Genomic DNA, 18,552 nt, shown 5'->3' on the forward strand with positions numbered 1-18,552 from the left:
TACCCTAATACCAAAACCAGGCAAAGACCGCACCAAAAAAGAAAATTACAGAGCAATATCCCTGATGAATGTAGATGCAAAAATACTCAACAAAATATTAGCAAACCCAATTCAAAAATACATCAAAAGGAGCATACACCATGACCAAGTGGGATTCATCCCAGGGATGCAAGGATGGTACAACATTCAAAAATCCATCAACATCATCCACCACATCAACAAAAAGAAAGACAAAAACCACATGATCATCTCCATAGATGCTGAAAAAGCATTTGACAAAATTCAACATCCTTTCATGATAAAAACTCTCAGCAAAATGGGTATAGAGGGCAAGTACCTCAACATAATAAAGGCCATATATGATAAACCCACAGCCAACATCATACTGAACAGTGAGAAGCTGAAAGCTTTTCCTCTGAGATCAGGAACAAGACAGGGATGCCCACTCTCCCCACTTTTATTCAACATAGTACTGGAGGTCCTACCCACAGCAATTAGACAAAACAAAGAAATACAACCAATCCAAATTGGTAAAGAAGAAGTTAAACTTTCACTACTTGCAGATGACATGATACTGTACATAAAAAACCCTAAAGACTCCACTCCAAAACTACTAGAACTGATATCGGAATACAGCAAAGTTATAGGATACAAAATTAACACACAGGAATCTGTGGCTTTCCTATACACTAACAATGAACCAACAGAAAGAGAAATCAGGAAAACAATTCCATTCACAATTGCATCAAAAAGAATAAAATACCTAGGAATATACCTAACCAAGGAAGTGAAAGACCTATACCCTGAAAACTATAAGACACTCATAAGAGAAATTAAAGAGGACACTAACAAATGGAAACTCATCCCATGCTCTTGGCTAGGAAGAATTAATATCATCAAAATGGCCATCTGCCCAAAGCAATATACAGATTTGATGCAATCCTTATCAAATTACCAACAACATTCTTCAACGAACTGGAACAAATAGTTCAAAAATTCATATGGAAACACCAAAGACCCAGAATAGCCAAAGCAATCCTGAGAAGGAAGAATGAAGTGGGGGATATCTCGCTCCCCAACTTCAAGCTCTACTACAAAGCCACAGAAATCAAGACAATTTGGTACTGGCACACGAACAGAGCCACAGACCAGTGGAACAGAATCGAGACTGCAGACATTAACCCAAACATATATGGTCAATTAATACACGAAAAAGGAGCCATGGACATACAATGGGGAAATGACAGTCTCTTCAACAGATGGTGCTAGCAAAACTGGACAGCTACATGTAAGAGAATGAAACTGGATCACTGTCTAACCCCATACACAAAAGTAAATTTGAAATGGATCAAAGACCTCAATGTAAATCATGAAACCATAAAACTCCTGGAAAAAACCTTAGGCAAAAATCTCTTGGACATAAACATGAGTGACTTCTTCATGAATGTATCTCCCTGGGAAAGGCAAACAAAAGCAAAAATGAACAAGTGGGACTACATCAAGCTGAAAAGCTTCTGTACAGCAAAGGACACCATCAATAGAACAAAAAGGTTCCCTACAGTATGGGAGAATATACTCATAAATGACAGATCCAATAAAGGGTTGACATCCAAAATAAATAAAGATCTCATCCACCTCAACAAACCAAAAGCAAATAATCCAATTAAAAAATGGGCAGAGGAGCTGAACAGACTGTTCTCAAAAGAAGAAATTCATTCTGCCAACAGACACATGAAAAGATGCTCCACATCACTTGTCATCAGAGAAATGCAAATTAAAACCACAATGAGATATCACCTCACACCAGTAAGGATCGCCACCATCCAAAATACAAACTACAACGCATGTTGGCGAGGTTGTGGAGAAAGGGGAACCCTCCTACACTGCTGGTGGGAATGTAAATTAGTTCAACCATTGTGGAAAGCAGTATGGAGGTTCCTCAAAAAGGTCAAAATAGACATACCATTTGACCTAGGAATTCCACTTCTAGGACTTTACCCTAAGAATGCAGGAGCCTAGTTTGAAAAGACATATGCATCCCTATGTTTATCGCAGCAGTATTTACAATAGCCAAGAAATGGAAGCAACCTAAATGTCCATCAGTAGATGAATGGATAAAGAAGATGTGGTACATATACACAATGGAATATTACTCAGCCATAAGAAGAAAACAAATCCTACCATTTGCAACAACATGGATGGAACTAGAGGGTATTATGCTCAGTGAAATAAGCCAGGCAGAGAAAGACAGGTACCAAATGATTTCACTCATATGTGGAGTATAAGAACAAAGGAAAACTGAAGGAACAAAACAGCAGCAGAATCACAGAACCCAAGAATGGACTGACAGTTACCAAAGGGAAAGGGACTGGGGAGGATGGGTGGGAAGAGAGGGATAAGGGCGGGGAAAACAAAAGGGGATATTATGATTAGCATGTAGTGGGGAGCATGGGGAGGGCTGTGCAACACAGAGAAGACAAGTAGTGATTCTACAGCATCTTACTATGCTGATGGACAGGGACTGTAATGGGGGGGGGACTTGGTGAAGGGAGGAGCCTAGTAAACATAATGTTCTTCATGTAATTGTAGATTAATGATAACAAAATAAAAAAATTTTTTTAAAATGTGCAAGCCAGGGAAAGAGAATGCTCTGAGCCAGAGCAGTGGTCAGCAGTGCCACAGGCTATTAAAGCTCTAAAGGATACTGAAAAAGTCACAGTGTTACCATTTTAATCATTGCTAATCTACAAAAAGAAAAAAACCTCATTTAAATTCGTGTTTACTGGATAAGGAGAAAGGTTGAATATATTTTTATGTAATTATTGTCCATTTATTTTTATCTTATAAAAGGGTCTTTCTGTTGAATCTTTGTTATTTCCTTATTGATTGGTAGTACTTTAGAAAGGATGGATAGAAATCCTTGTTATGTGTGTTATATTTTTGCCCAGTTTGCCTTTTATCTTTCTAATTTGCTTCTGGAATTTTTTTTTTTTTTTCCGTACCGGAGTTTTACATTTTTATGGAGCCAAAAATATCAGCCATTTTTTTATTTAGTTTCTGGCCTGGCTGCCGTTCCTCAAGTCCCCCCACAATTACACATGCATTCTCTTGTATTTTCTTTTAGTGCCTTTATGATCTTTTTAAATGTTTAAATCATAACATCTGGAGAGCTGTCAAGGATTACAGAGTACAACGGCTGAACAATGCTGAGGGCCCAGTGTCGTTGACGGTGATTTGTGTATAGGGCCAGTGATCTCTTAGCCAGCGAGAAGCCAGTCCAAAGGGCTCATCTGACATAGGAGTTTTCCAGGCAAGTGCAATCATGGACAATGGAACAAGGCATTTTAGGAAAACATATCGCCTGTTGGACCATAGACTCTAAACAGTTAGGGAGGGAAGTGAAAACTGAGAGAGGCTAGTGAAAAAGGAGAGCGAATGGGCTGGAATCCCTGTAAGATTTTTTTAAGGTTGGAAAGGGGGATTATTTGATTAAGATGGTTAGAAAGATAGCACGTTGGGGTCAAATTAGGGGAAAGGAAATTTATTATTGCAGAAGAGTGCTGCAATGACCAGAGTTAAACATGAAGAATGAGTAGTTGAAGTGGAGTGGAAAAGGTCACTGAACATCAAGGAATGGAGAGGTGAGAGTATTGGATAGATTATTCATGTGAGTGTTGGAGTTCCCCAAGAGTATAGTTGGACTTGAATGAAGAAAAACATCTTTTGAACATCTGGGTCTTCTCTCACCAACCCTTTTGGCCACCTTCATTTGTCTTTAAGGGATTCATTCCCAACTGCTAAAGAATAAAAAGTCAGTTAATTAGAAATCAGTAGCAATGTCTGGATCAGAACCATCGGGCCTCTTGCTTCTGATGAAGTATTCATAATTGGAGGGTTTTGATATGTTAAAGCAACTGATATGTATGTAAAGTACTTAGCTAAGTGCCTACAACATATTAGTGGTCAATGCATTATAGCAATTTTTATGATATTAGAGGGAAGTGATTTATTTATATGTTTTAACATTGCTGTTTGTTTAGTGCTCCTTTAAAGTTTATGGTTTAGAACTTAAACGACCCTGGACCAGTATAAAAATGACCAGCAGCCTCAGAGTGGGCTTGTTTCTGGAATCCCCAAGAAGGTTGGAAATGCATCTGAGAAGCAATTAGAGCCCATATTCAAGCCTGGGGAAAGGGGGAAAAAGGCAAAGAAGGAAAGAAGAAATGAGAAAGAAGTTAAAACATTTTAGATAGAAACAAATGCTAGTTAGTTCTCTTTCCTCTCGCCTTGACACATTTCCTCATTAAGATTGCTGTGTCACTCCCCCAGAGATCAGAAGTAAATCCTGGGTAAGCCCAAGAATCTGCGTTTTTAAAAAGTACCCTGGTTAGTCTTCAGTGTACATGCTGACAGTTGAGAACCACTGACTTCAGCTTGTAGAACCTGCAGGGGTTTTTTTCAGTATTTTGTGGGAAATGATGTAATGAAAAGGATAAAGATTTATGGATATTTGATAAGTTTTTTAATTTTTGTTCTCAGTCTGAAGAACAGCAGAAACAAAGTGACTGCACAAAAAATGTACACAAGTAAATGGAGGAATTGAAGATTAACTCTTCTCTGAGTCTTTCCTTCTTTTCTTCACCCAATTAAAATAATTACTTGATATTCATCTTGTCTTAATTTTAAAAAACTAAACTGTTTGCTGCTCAAGTTCATGTTCATTTTTAGAAATTACAAAAGAACAAACAATACAAATATAATAAGGCTGCTCTATAATCAGCATCTTTCTTTAGGGAAGCTCAAAATAAATAAGAAAACTAATCAGTACTATTTAGTATAGGACATTGCTAATAGGAAATATTATAAATATAAGATAAAATGATTGAAGTCAATGAGAAAATAAACATTTCAAAGCCACACAACCTGAGACTTACTTTTAGTGTCCACTCACAATGAAGCAGTTCACAGAAATATAACTCTTTAGTTGCTATTTACATAATTTTTTCCTGTCATTTTCAGTTAGAAAGTGTAGAAGTAATGATTCTCACTATGACACTTCAATGTATAACAACACTGCAAGAAATATAAATGCTGCAAACTGGATTTGTTAAGATAATGTAGTTAAATATTATGAGAATTCTAACATTTACCCATTCTGTAATCTATGTTCATTGGTTTTCAAATTTTACCTTATGTGCTTGCTGCAAAATATATATTTTTTTGTAAGTGATACAAACCCCTGTGCTAGGCACTACCAAAAGTTCCAAAAAGGAAATAAAAAGAGCACCTTTTCTCCAAAGAATAATGAATGATAGGACTTGGTGATGAGATCTCCAAACAGCAGCTTCAAATAAAAGTAATTCAGTCATACTCACTTTTATTGCCATGGTTTTTTTAGAACTACTATTTGTCTGAATCTTGCCTAATATTATACTGACGGTAGTGAAACCTATTTGTGTGTGCAGATACAGCTGCACTTCATTGATTCATTTCTTCACTTAACAAATATTTGCTGATCATATGCTACATGCTTCAAACAGGAGATGAGTGGCAAATGAGACAAATGAAGAAGAAGATGATAACAGCAGCTAACGTGTTTTGCATGCTCCCTCTGTGAAGTATTTATGTGAATTAATCCTCTCAGTAACTGTATGAGGCAGGTGCTATTTCTAGTCCATTTTGCAGGTGAAGAAACAGGTTTTGAGAGGTCTCACAGGTAATAAATAGGGCAATCCGAATTCAAACACTACACATCTGAATCCGAAGGCCAGATTTTTAATAAATTGTCAAATATATTCCTTTTCCCCATGGAACATATACTCTGGCAACCTATTTATTTAACAAACAGTTATTATCTGTTATGTGCCACATGGAGTCCTAGTCCCCAGGGGTACAGTACAGACCAACAAGGTCACTGCTGTCCTGGCTCGTATCTTCCAAATCTTCCCAGGGTTAAAAAAACAGGAAGAAAATGTACATGTCCTAATGCAAGTAATAGAAATAATTAATTAGTTACATTTACAAGAATTACAAAACTATTAAGTACAACACATTGATAATAATAAACACTGTATATTCAGATATTCAGAAAGGGCAGTGTTCTTTTTATACTTAAAAGGAGTTCATTTTCATCTGTGGTTAAAATTGTGTATCTTACTTTTAAAAAACTTTTTGTTTAATCAAAACTTATTCAATAACTTTCCGTTGCTAAAAAGGGAAAATTTATATCTGAAACTGAGAATGTTTCATGAGTGAGAAGCCCTGTGTCATTTGAGGTAAAATTTTATCCAAATTTCAGAATAATTCATAATTGCAGTGCCAAATATTACTGTGCAACACATTTTTCCAATAAACACACAAAATCAGTTGTGAAGAATGTTCACCAAAAAACAGTTACACCATGGTCTACAATTAAGAAAACTCTAAGTACCTTGCTGTTTTATCAAATTAATTGATCAGTGACAATAAATGATCTCTTTAAATATTTGTTACTGGATTGCCTTCCATATTTAAAATTTCTTCATTAGGGTAGAAATAACCTTTGGAACTAAAACTATTCCTTTATGTGTAATAATCTGAAGCTATTTGAGTATTTATATTAAGAAAATATTGAATAGTTTAGTTTTAATAGTTAACAGATATTTCAACTATATCATACATTTAAAATAGGTCAACATTCAAAGTTACCATCTAACATTTGGAAAAATCAGTTAATATTTTTGTAAGCACTATGTACGCAGTTGTAAGTGGACATTGGGCTCCTAGTTTAGGTCTTTCTCTGTTTTTTACTTTGTCACCAATAGTCTCGCCATTACCATCATCTAAAATGGTATTAGGTACAAGAGGATGCGCTAAATTTTGGCATGTAAGGCCTGTGCCTGGCCTCAGTGAGCTCACACAATGGAACCAAAAGAGGCATAAAATACATACATAAAAGATAAATACCAATAAAGAGAGGAGATCATAATAGTTCTATAAAAAGTGGTTCGGGTAACAAGGTCAGGGCTTGCATACTATGTTCATTTATTGAGATGATAGAGCCTGAGCTGGGTTTTATCAGAGAAGTTATCAATAATTTAGGAGAGAGAGGAAGTCATTTTAGGCAAAGAAAAGTAGTGGGATCCAAGACAGAAATTCACTGACATTTTAGCTGGATTTATTTAGGGAAATTGTTAGAGAGAAAGTGGAAGAGGAAGGTACAAGCAGCATCTAGAGGATCTGAGGAGTTAGAACTTTATACGGAATCAAGGTTTTTGAACAGGGAATCGCAGTGAAAGCAACATTTTTGGCAGATAAACAAGCCACTGCATGTGCAGGATGGGTTGGTGGAGAGAACCACTGAGAGACTATTACAGGAGTTTGGGGCTACTGGTACCCAAACTGTGCTTCTTGGGATACTGAGTTTGAGATATAGAGATAATAATAAAAGCTCCTTTTGGGGGGATTTTTTCTTAATGAAAAAAGGAAACATTGCATATTAAATTTTCCTCTTGGAGTTACAATGCACATTAACACATTAAAGGCCTATACCAAATCCATAATTTCAAAAACTTATTTGCACATAAAAAACTTTGTTCTTTGTGTTATCTGTTCATAAACATATCATTGCATTCTACTGAAATCATTCAATATTTAGAAATTTTGTTCATATCAATTACCAACTTATTAAGAATTCTATCAAAGAAAGAATAAGAGTAGAGGGGAAAAAATGAAACTCAAATTTTTTTAGAAAGGGACTTAGACATCATTTAGTCCAGACCCTATCCTTAATTTTGATGATCAGAAACTGAATGTCACATGACTTTGACACCCTTCTAATCAAATTAAGTATTGCCTTTAATGATACTTGTTTACCAATCCTCTCTCCCTCAATAAATCATAAAATACCCAAGAATAAGATTAACCTATGTCTTAGCATCTTTGTAATCTCTACCTCTGGCTCATAGTAGGTGGTAGAAAAATATTTGCTGAATTCAAAGTAATAAGAAAACTAGAGTTTGTTACTTGCCTGTGGTTACACAGATGGTAGCAGGGAAGATACATTAAAACTAAGTGAAGTTGAAGAACTATGTATAAAATTTTAGCTCAATGGTAAAGAAATGTGGAGACAAGAGACCTGGTATATTCTAGATACAACCACAAAAACAACTAGCAATATGATCTTGATCATATTGCTAACCTCTCTAGGCCTCTTTTTTCTCACCCAAGAACCAACTCGAAAATACTAGGAGATCTCCATTTTTTATTATTATAAATAATAAAAAATCAGCTTTGATTTCTTTACACTGGGAATATATTTGTATGAGGGCCCACTTTAAATACAGAAGACTTTTTAAGTATTTACCTCTTTATATTTGTACTTATATAATATTCCTGGACTTCACAACTTTTTCTATTTTCTTATCTTTCTCTTCTTTTCAGGTTTATCAAAGATGATGGAATCTTCATAAATGTACCAATGTGTGTGCTTATGTAATATTAGGACTGAAAATTTTAAATCTTAAAATGTGAAAGCTCCAGTTGTCAGAAGATCATAAAGTCTTTACTTTTAAGGACTGTTAAAAATCACCTTCTGTGAGATCTCAGCTTTGGGATTTTTCTGACATTTCAAGACTTAAATTTGTAAGTGTAGAATCTCTATAAATACAACATTACCACAAGCCCAAAAAAGTCAAGAAATGCAAAAGGTTAGGTTCTTACTAACTCCTCTCCCACATTATGCTCTAAATTGAGTTATGCATCCTAGAGTTAAATACGTGATCAGGAATGCTTGATGTGCAATACAATTTAAATTATGACATATTAAGTTTTTCTCTTTGAATTTTGTGGAACAAAGTTGTGTATATAAATCACACAATATCACATTTTTTCTACATGCCCTTAAGGCTTTTTTATGTTTTCTTCACATAGTCCCCTCATTTACAACTTTATCTTGCTGTGGACTAACCATATGGGAAATCCACTATTTTAAACTTAAGCTATTTTTGTGGTGTTACTGCATAAGAAAATGCCTTTCAAATAGAAAAATTATATTTTTACCAGATTATATAAATAAAAATTAATTTTTTCTAGTGGTCATTTCTTGGTTCAATTCAAAGTATATAATTTTTAATCCCTAAATATCTCTAGAAAGTCTCCATTGTAATGGCCAAGTGAGAAAAAGGAAGATAGTAAAGGAGACGTGCCATGAGACCTGGCCATTTTCAACATGTTGAAGATTTAAAATTCTCTGTAATTTACATGAGACATATAAATGAAAGGACAGACTTCAGTAGGAATTTTTTTTTTTTTACTTTAAAAATAGGGTATTTCTCTCCTGCAGCAGCATCTCACATCTCATACATATGTGCATATTTAGTTTTCTGTGTAGCATTCAGTCCCAAGAACACTAATTATAATTTTAAATTATCAATAAGATACAGGCTTAAAGTACAGTAGATGTTAAATTTCATATCACTCCTAAGATTTCCCATCTAAAAGCAACTACTTTTTGCCTTTATTTTCATTTTTAAAAAATTCTTGTGAACTTTGCAGTTACTTACGCTTTGCCTTTTAAAAGTTAAAAAGGCTCTGGATTTGTGTGCAAGCAGGTATATTGCTTTTATGGATAAGAAGGGTATTACTGATGGTAATTCATCTGTGCGTCGGGGGTGCAAGTGAAAAACCAACACATGGCCCTCAGTTCACACTGGGCCACCTGACGTGTTTCTTTGAAGCCCCTGTTGGAAGTGTTTACAAAATGGCTTGCCACTGATTTTCTGGTGTGCCTGCTGCTGTGGTTTACCAAGAAGCCTTGGTTGTACTGCATTTAGATTTTTGTTTGTTTGTTGTCTTTGAAACAGTTCTCGTGCCCACCTTGATTATGGGTGCCCCAGCAAATTTTGCCAAATGGTGGTTCCCTAAGTTCTGCTCTTGTCCTCTGAAATTGCCACCCTGATTTTTATATTTTTCTGCTGTTGAAAGGGTAACTGTACTCTGTAATTTCGTTGTCTTTTCATATTTAGTACAGCACAGACCATCATGCTGAAACTTCTCAGGAACTAAAATGTAATTTCTAGAGCAGGTTCTGCTTTGGGAACCATATACAAAAGTTAGCACTTCCCTGTAAAATATCATTTCCTGGATTTGGGTGCCATATTAGAGCCATCTATATCAGCCAGCTTCCCAAAGAGTTTTCTGCTCTTTTTGCATAATGGGATTATTTCTGGAAATGGCTCTCTTAGCCCAAGATGTGCCACCCTCTCAAATCATATTTGGGTCCTTTCAGCATTTTCAGTGTGCTTTGGCAATCATTTTCATTCATTATCCACTCGGTTGTTCCATCATTACTCTCTGATACACAAAGACATTCGGCTGCACAGTGGGTAAGAGGTAGAGGTAGGAATGAAAACCCCAGGACAGGGACCAAGGCCCAGTTTGTCTCTCCTTGGCTAAATTCCATTTTGGATAGCTCATTGTTTTTCTTTGATGTGTGGGTTTTAATTGCTTATCTCTAAACATAAGGCTCAATTGGTGGGGGCTTGTGTGGAGAGAGCCATTTGCCCTCTCCTGAATTAAAAAACTGAACATGATTAATAGTTTATTTTCTGTAAAGAACCATGCTGTAAGAGTGGTACAAAAAAACGTTATTTTTGACTGCCCAGTTTTGCCCAAGCTAGTCCCTAATTTATATCATGACCCCACAATAGCCTTTTGTGCCCGCCTGGCCACAAAGCTTGATTATTTTGTAATTTGATCTTAGTGGGGATTCCAGCCGTGCTTCCCTGCTCGTGGGCAGCAGAACGTGGCAGCGTGCCTGCTCACTTGCCAGGGCTGCTGTGATCAGATTACGCCTCTCAGCATTTCTTACATTGGCTGCCTATGAAGTTCAGAGAAGCTTGAAGTCAGCCCACTTGAGTTTTACAGCCCTTAACAGAGACAGAATAGGAACTATTAGAGAGCTCATGGAATCTTGATTTTTTGTGTGTCTAATGTTTCTCCAATTTAATGTTATTTTACAACTATCAGAGGGTTTTAATTTTCAGCTTTTGGACATTTCTGTACCATGTTAAGGATCTTCTTCAAGGAGGAGAAATTCTACTTTTTGTTGTTTGTTGTTAACAACAAGTCATTGCAGGACACCCTAATTAGCAAAGCACTCTTCTATCTGTATTATTCTTTTAGCCAAATATTTACAGAATGATGACATTTGTCAATATCTTAATGAGATGACTGCACCCTGTTGAGGTTACAGAAGGAAAACACAGTGTCCAACCTGGCGCTGTGATATGATGTGGAAAATTCAGAACCCATCATGCTTTCATTTCATTTATCCAAAAGATAATTGAGCGCCAAGAATGTGCAGGCCCTCCTTGAGGCACTGGAGATAGAGTGGTGAGCCAGATACACAGTCCCTGCCCTCCTGAGCTTACACTTTAGGCTTGGAAATAAAAGCTCTTTATGTAGTAGATGTATTTAGAAGCTTTTGAAAGATTATTAGAATAATTCCAAATTGTATAAAATGTGAACCAGAGAAACTGAGATTTGGAAAGGACTTCAGTACTCATGTTACAAATAGACCCTCCTTCCTTATATAATGTGGAATCCCCTCCTCTGTGGCATTTGTTTGTAGGAGTGAACAAAATATGCGATTCCTGTTTCGTTGTTCAAAATGGAGAAATCATGATTATGGGTTAAGATATAATCTGAACTCCCACCAGAGCTCTATTAAAACAGTTTTGTTTTCTGACATTATCATTCATATGTTTGGCGGACCAGCAAGAAAGCTTGGAAAATGAAACATAAACAATGTGGTGCCGGTTTGCTTTAAAATCCCTAATATATGTTTTGTAAACAAAGCTTATAAAACTTAGTACTCTACTAATTAAATAACAAGAAAGATTTTATGAGTACATGAAAAGCCAGAATTTAAAATGCCTTCAGGGAAACAGGTGCTGTAATGACATCACTGTGTGTCACACAGCTTTTTTTTTCCTTGATACTACATTTGACCATAATGGAAAGAAATTGATTCCAAATGTGTTTTCTTGACCTCCTTCTCCATTCATGTTAGTGCCTAACCTTAAATGATGTTTCTACAATCTCGGTTGTATTTACAGTAATTATATGCATAATGTAGCATATTATTGTCCGGACTTCCTGTTTAATCAGTACAGAGCTTCTTACAAGTGCAGCTGAAAAGGGCAAACAAAATTAAAGCTTTATATACCAAAACAAGTTTGATTTGCTAAGCTCCCAGCATTCCAAAGTACACAAATTTGTTCCACTAAGTTTTCCGATGGCTTGCAGATGGGCAATGATTAATCAGAGAGCTAACTGTGAAGTAGTTTGCAATTAAACTGGAAAGCTCTGAAGCATGCTAATTGAATCAGAAAATTAGAGACACTGAACAGTAATTGGCTATTTCTCATGCAGCAGGTGCCAGGCCACTCATCTGTGGAACAAGGTATTTAAGGCACATTAGCACTAGTAAAAATACTTCTTGATATGGAACAGTTAGATTTTCTGCTCATTTTCACCATGGATGTCAAAACATACAGCTGTGCTATCTGGTACTTGAAATTCATGTTTGAGGAATTTAAGTTAGGTAAACATATGGGAGAGAAGTGCCGGGCAACCTCTAAGTGCACAGGAAACATTTTAGAAGTGAAACTGAAAATGAGGAGCTGAGGTTTTGTTTTCTTCAACTGGATCGCTTTTGCTTTCTTATTGTACATATTTAGATATTGATCTTTCTGTGTTGTGTTAGTTTAAAGCAACAACAGTATAAATCTAGTACTGCTGTGAGCTTACTGGATGCATAAAACCGATTCATATCATGTCTCAGCATGAGTTTATATCTTCTAATTAGTACCACCATTTTAGAGAGTGAGCACATGCTATGAAAGTTTGTTCGCCATGTCAACTGGGACCAGGACATGTAGTTTTTCTTTAGTGGAACGATCTGTCATAGGATCATGAACAACTGTAACCTAACCAGTGGGTAACCAGGCAAGAATGGGATTTAATAAGTTCAATTGTAGCAATTTTTAAAATAATAATCATTTTCATATTATCAAGGGTGGGGCATATGACTTCTGTTTCCCATTGCTTTAATTAGAGTTCAGATTGTTATTAGAAAGTGAAAAGTACAAATGAAAATAAAAATATACTAAATTGTACTGTGTTGGGAAGCAGAGTATTACAATATTCACATGCTAATCATATTACTTAGCAGATGACTGTAGAAAGCAGTGCGTTCGAACCAAGTGACATAAATTATAAATTGCAAACAGCGCATAGGGGATATGTTATAACTGTTTCTCATTTAAATTGAGGCAGGGAGTTTTCTCTGCACAAATAATGTCCCTTCATTAAGTTTTAAGGTCTTTTTTATAATGTTTTATTTAAATATTTGGCAACGTTTTACCAAAAAAGGTTTTAAGTGGAACACATAGGTTTTTAAAAGTACAACGCACTACAAACATACATTTTATATCTTCAGGCTATAGATTTTCTTTTTTTTTTTTCTTAAAGCAAAAACTCCTCTTTGGTAGGACTCCCTCTCCTCCCCCCAATAAGCCACATACATTTTGCATTTAGTTTGAAAGCAGATCTGAAATATTTACATGATCAATGTCTTTTGCTTGAGGGATAAAGTTTTGCTGTTCCATGGACAAGTGAGAACATATTGATCATTTTATTCTATTTGCTATTTCTAAATTCAGTATACCTCTTGAGTCGATAAGCGAGATCGAGAGCATATTCTTTTTTGTGTGTGCTGGTTGTAGCTTGTTCTCAAGATCCAAGATACATTTTTGATTAATCACGAATGCTCTAAGGTCATGGAGAGCAAATGTGTTTGTGGAGTGTCAGCTGATGCTGTCAGATAAATGTCTTAAGCTTAGCCAGGGTTCATGCCCCAGCTTTAGGCTGGGCCAAATGTCCCCCCTTGTTGAGGAAGATAACAGCTACACTGGAGGCGACTGAGCTGTTTGCTCACTGCAGGGCTGACCTTGCCATATGGGGCTACAATCAGGTGAAAGAAAGAGTACAGATGTATTAATCGAAACTTTCAAATTTAAACTTTTCATTTGATTCAGATGACTTGGTATCCACTAATTTTCATTCTAGGCTTTAATTCTAGCCTAATTATAAGTACATTTCTTTAGTGTTTCCTGTTAGGTTTCTGAGGATGAATAAGTTCTCCAGTATTGCTCTTAGCGTATTCTGAGAGTCTTTCGGCACTACCCATATGTTATTAAAATACTACAAAAGGATTAAAATGCTTATTAGGATAAAAAGGATCTATTTTTTTTGGATATGTAGTAGACATTATCCTTGCTTTGTAGTTTTTTTTCAAGCCCAACAAATAAAAATATGGTCTGGCAAAGAGAGGTCGCTCATGTTACTGACCCTTGTCCATGTGCCCTCTTATCTTCAGAGGACTCATTTAGTCACATTTACCCCCATTTACAGTAATTTGTCTTCTTTTACTAGACAGAGTGTATAAATAGGAAATAATGACAAACCTCAACTAACACCTGGAGAATGCTTTGTACCAAGGCTTTCTCTGAGACCAAAAGCAATGGGATTGATCACATGGTGATGCATAAATAAATGAACTCTCTGTGGGCTGTTTGTGGGCATTTGCCGCAAAATAGCTTTAAAAAAATAGTAACTGCTTTTTTTCCACCTTATCTCAATTCTTTTCTCCAAAGAAGGTGGTCTACTTTGCTTTCCTCTCAGTAAGTTCATACTGCCGTGGGTAAATCATCCGTGCTAATTAGACAAAATAATGCTGTTTAAAAAGAAAGAAAGAAGTGACACATCTGTCATGAACTCCCACCAGATCTCTTGGAAATGAGACATTTTAAATATTTTATGCTGAACACAAAATATCTTGAGGAAATGGATTTATATTCTATATTCCAAAACAAAACTATCAGTGTCAGAGAGCAGTGCTGCTTAAAAACATTCCATTTTAAATTATTTTATTTAAAACTCCCTCACACTGTAATATGGGTTCTACTGGCCATATATAAAATCCATATTTAAAGTAGGGAAACCTAATGCAACTAGAAGAAAAGGAAAGATATTCTTTTAATTTTGAAGACCTTTCCTTTATTAAGTGATAGTTAAAAAGTGTTACATTTCAGTATCCAGAGACAGCTATGTTTCATGTAGATTGATATTAGTGAGCCAAATGGATTTTGGTTTCGTTTGATTTGGTTTCTGCACTGGCTGAAATGACAGACCAAGTAGAAGTGAAAGAGACTGAGGATAACTTCTATAGTTGAACATTAAGCTTCTGGTAATATGATTAATAGAGTCAAATCAGATTGTGATTTTTTCTATGGCCTTCTAAATTTAAATTTAAAGATGAATAATAGTGAATGCCTAAATCATACTTGAAAATGGTTTAACTGTAAATAAGGAGATTTTAAAATTCTCTTTTCTTCAAATTTAAGCACAGTTTAATTCTGGATTAAAGCTTTTGGTTATTTTATAAAGTATTCCTTACCCATCACCCTAATTTTTTCTTCTTTTCCTCATTGTCTTAAGAAATGCTTTTTATGCACTAGGATACCAGTGATGCATACAGCAACATTTCTGTCACTTTTTTCCAAAATTACTGCCAAATTGTGGTGAAACCTTTATTTCATGTTTTTCCAAGTTCTGTCATTTAAAAAATATTGAACATTGTCATTCCCAAGCAAGATCTAGGAAGAGAGTTGGAACTGTTCGATTTTTCATATGGAAATGTATTGTGCTGTTTAGAAGACCAGTAACTGATAATGACATAACAAAATACTTCCTTAAGATTTGGAGATAATTCTCAGCAGGACTTAGACCCACCTATGGAAGGGAATAATTAAATTAAGTGATCTTGAGCAAGACTCACTCAACTCTTCCTCAAAGTTCCTGCCTCCTTAGTCAGTGTTTACTACTGTGCCTTCATACTTCCACTGAAATGAATAAGCTTTAGTATATCCTAACCCTTCTATTTTTCTTCATACTATCTTCTACCTAGATGCTTTTCCTAGCTAGCTATTTTCTTTTCTCCCATTTATTAAGTTTCAATGATCATTTATTTCACCTACCAGCCAACCAGTCTAAAAATTAAAAAAAAGAATCAGTATGTTAAAATGATATTTTTCCTGAGCTTTAAGTCTCTTATGAAGTATAAGAGCTGTTTGAAAAATTGTGGTGTCACCTCAAAAATTCTGGAAAGAAACAGCTACTACGTATCCAAAAATATTTCCATAAACCAAATTTTGCTTTATTTCTTAAGAATATATAAATTATGATGGTATTTTCAGTTTCTGATTAGAGTTGCAAATCCCACTTTTTATTAATCAAATATTGGGGGTGGTTTGAATTATACATAAAGGTTTTAGGGAGATGATTCCTCAGCTCTCGCTATTTGCTATTTAGAACAAATTCTCAAATATTGTAATTCTACTTCAGTTCACTTTATCACCCAAAATTGCTTTTTTACATTTGAATTTTTATCTTTATTCTTTACTTCACATAACAAAAAACTTAATGCAGGGTTTTCTGTTTCTCAAGTATGAATCTTTATACTTTTAGTTGATTAAAAAACTAATAGTAAAATCACTATTGACAATTATTGCCTGGTAGAAATTGATATAGCAGTAATAACAACAGTCTGTATTTTCTTACTGTTTTGGCTTCTTCTAGTTTCTGGGGGGTTTGAAACTACCAAAGTCCTGTCTGATAAAATCTATGGAAAATATTTTGTTTTAAGGGTTTATAATGCTTCCCATATTAATGAGGAAAACAATTCATCATTTTCAAGTGTATAATCAGCGTCAGCACTTTGTAAATCACAATCAAAGTCCCGAAACAGTGGCATTCCGGATGCTCCTGTAAGGAGCCAAAGAAAAAATCACTTTCGTCTTATAAAGCATATTTATAAAACCCCAAGTAAGAAAAAAAATTCAGTACAATTATTTAAAATAGAGAATTGTAAATGAAAGTAATGAAGAACTTTTCAACATTGTAATGTATACAATCATCATTGTGTTTTTATATGTAAACAAAAGACTGACTATTGTCCTTGAGAAAGTCTGTCCCTTTCTAAACTCACCATTTTTCATATTTAGAAATGTATGAGACATAGTGTATTTATAATCAACTCATTATATGTAACTAAATAAAGCAAGTAAAGAATGAAATTGTGCTTTAAATTGTTCCTGTGTGAATATTCATTTTGTGGGAATTGAAATAATGGTTTTTTCCTAGACTTTATGACATTGACGGCATATCTAAATGGAACTAACAGACATGGTATGTGGCCCTGAGTTATGCTAAGTATATTTCCTTTACCCTCAGAAAAAGGTCACTTCAGCCTTGAAGGTCCACAGATTTACTGTACACAGACCAAGGAAACAGAAAGAAGGCAACTGCTCCTGGAGTCCACAGAGCTGGAAGACAAAGGGAAGGGTTAGATTGTTCAGAGATTCGTAGACCTGTAGTCTGAGTTTTTATTTGAGATTCTCAAGTTGGAGAGTGAGAGTATCTAGAGAGACAATGGATTGGTGGGGCAGCAAGAGTACAAGCAGCTGACCACTTAGGAAGCTATTTGCGGTAGCCTAGGCAGGAGATTATGGTGGCTTGAGACGGTAGAAATGGAGATAGGAAGAAGTGTCTGACGTGTCTTAATCATTTAGATATAGTAAGTGAGGGGATAGGAAGGATGATTCCTAGATTTGGGGCTTAAACATCTGAGTGGTATCATTTACTGAGATGAGAAAATCTGCAAGAGAAATAGCTTTGAAAGGATATTTCAAGTAAAAGTAAAATTTTAGCATTTAACTATGCATGCTCTTTTTATCTTTAAGCATTATTTAAGGAAATAGTCTAGAGATCAGAGAAAGATTTAAGAAAGAAAAATAGCAAATGCATGACTTCAGAAGTTCTTTTTTACCAGCACATGAGACTTCTAACATGAACTAGAAGTTATTTGACTAGAATGTAAGGATCTAACAACAGTGTCTGTGACCAGGGTATAAAACTCACCATTGATTAACATGGGCTATATACACCCTCAGACTTAACCCCTTCTGACCAGTGCAGGATGCATGTCAGTATGCAGATCAGCTGTTTGCTGCTATAGTGGGGAACAATTTTCAATAGCCTCAACTTAACAGCAAATACATAACTTGAAAAGCAAGTTCTCTTTTCCTTGATTTTTCTATTAAATAATTCTTACAATATTTTATAAAGAATCCACAGCTTAATGTTGCCTTACAAATTTAGGAAATCTCTTGTATACTTTTTTTCTTAGTGGCTAAGTAACCCTTTGCAAAAATAGGTTTTCTCCAGTCAATGAAACTTGAAAAAAAAGTCTCTCATACCATTTCTCAGTCAGGTATTCAGAAGAGATCTTTCCAGATATTAACTAGTTCTTCCACTTCCATGAGAGTATTTTTACCATTTTAGTGTTATGGTACAGTTGTCTGAAAACCGTACCCTTCAATTGTTGAGTTTTATCACTTTTTGAAAAGGTAACTTTTGTTTTGTTGTTGATATTTTGTTCATGTGTCC

The 18,552-nt window shown here is 35.3% G+C and overlaps 1 protein-coding gene across 7 annotated transcripts in view; it reads left to right on the top strand.

Annotated features, from left to right (window-relative positions):
• Nucleotides 1–18,552, top strand: part of FAM172A (family with sequence similarity 172 member A) — a 466,743-nt gene that overhangs the window by 397,694 nt on the left and 50,497 nt on the right. Inside the window, exon 11 of one of the 7 annotated variants that reach the window (XM_036925694.2) lies at nucleotides 8,422–9,930. The exons of the other annotated variants lie outside the window; for them this stretch is intronic. Within the exon in view, the coding sequence (XP_036781589.1) occupies nucleotides 8,422–8,450 (29 nt within the window). The 3' untranslated portion in view covers nucleotides 8,451–9,930. Of the gene's footprint in view, nucleotides 1–8,421; nucleotides 9,931–18,552 lie in introns of those variants that run through there. 7 annotated transcript variants of the gene reach the window in all.

Source organism: Manis pentadactyla, chromosome 2 (genome assembly GCF_030020395.1).
Source record: "Manis pentadactyla isolate mManPen7 chromosome 2, mManPen7.hap1, whole genome shotgun sequence".
In the NCBI taxonomy this organism is placed as follows: Eukaryota; Metazoa; Chordata; class Mammalia; order Pholidota; family Manidae; genus Manis; species Manis pentadactyla.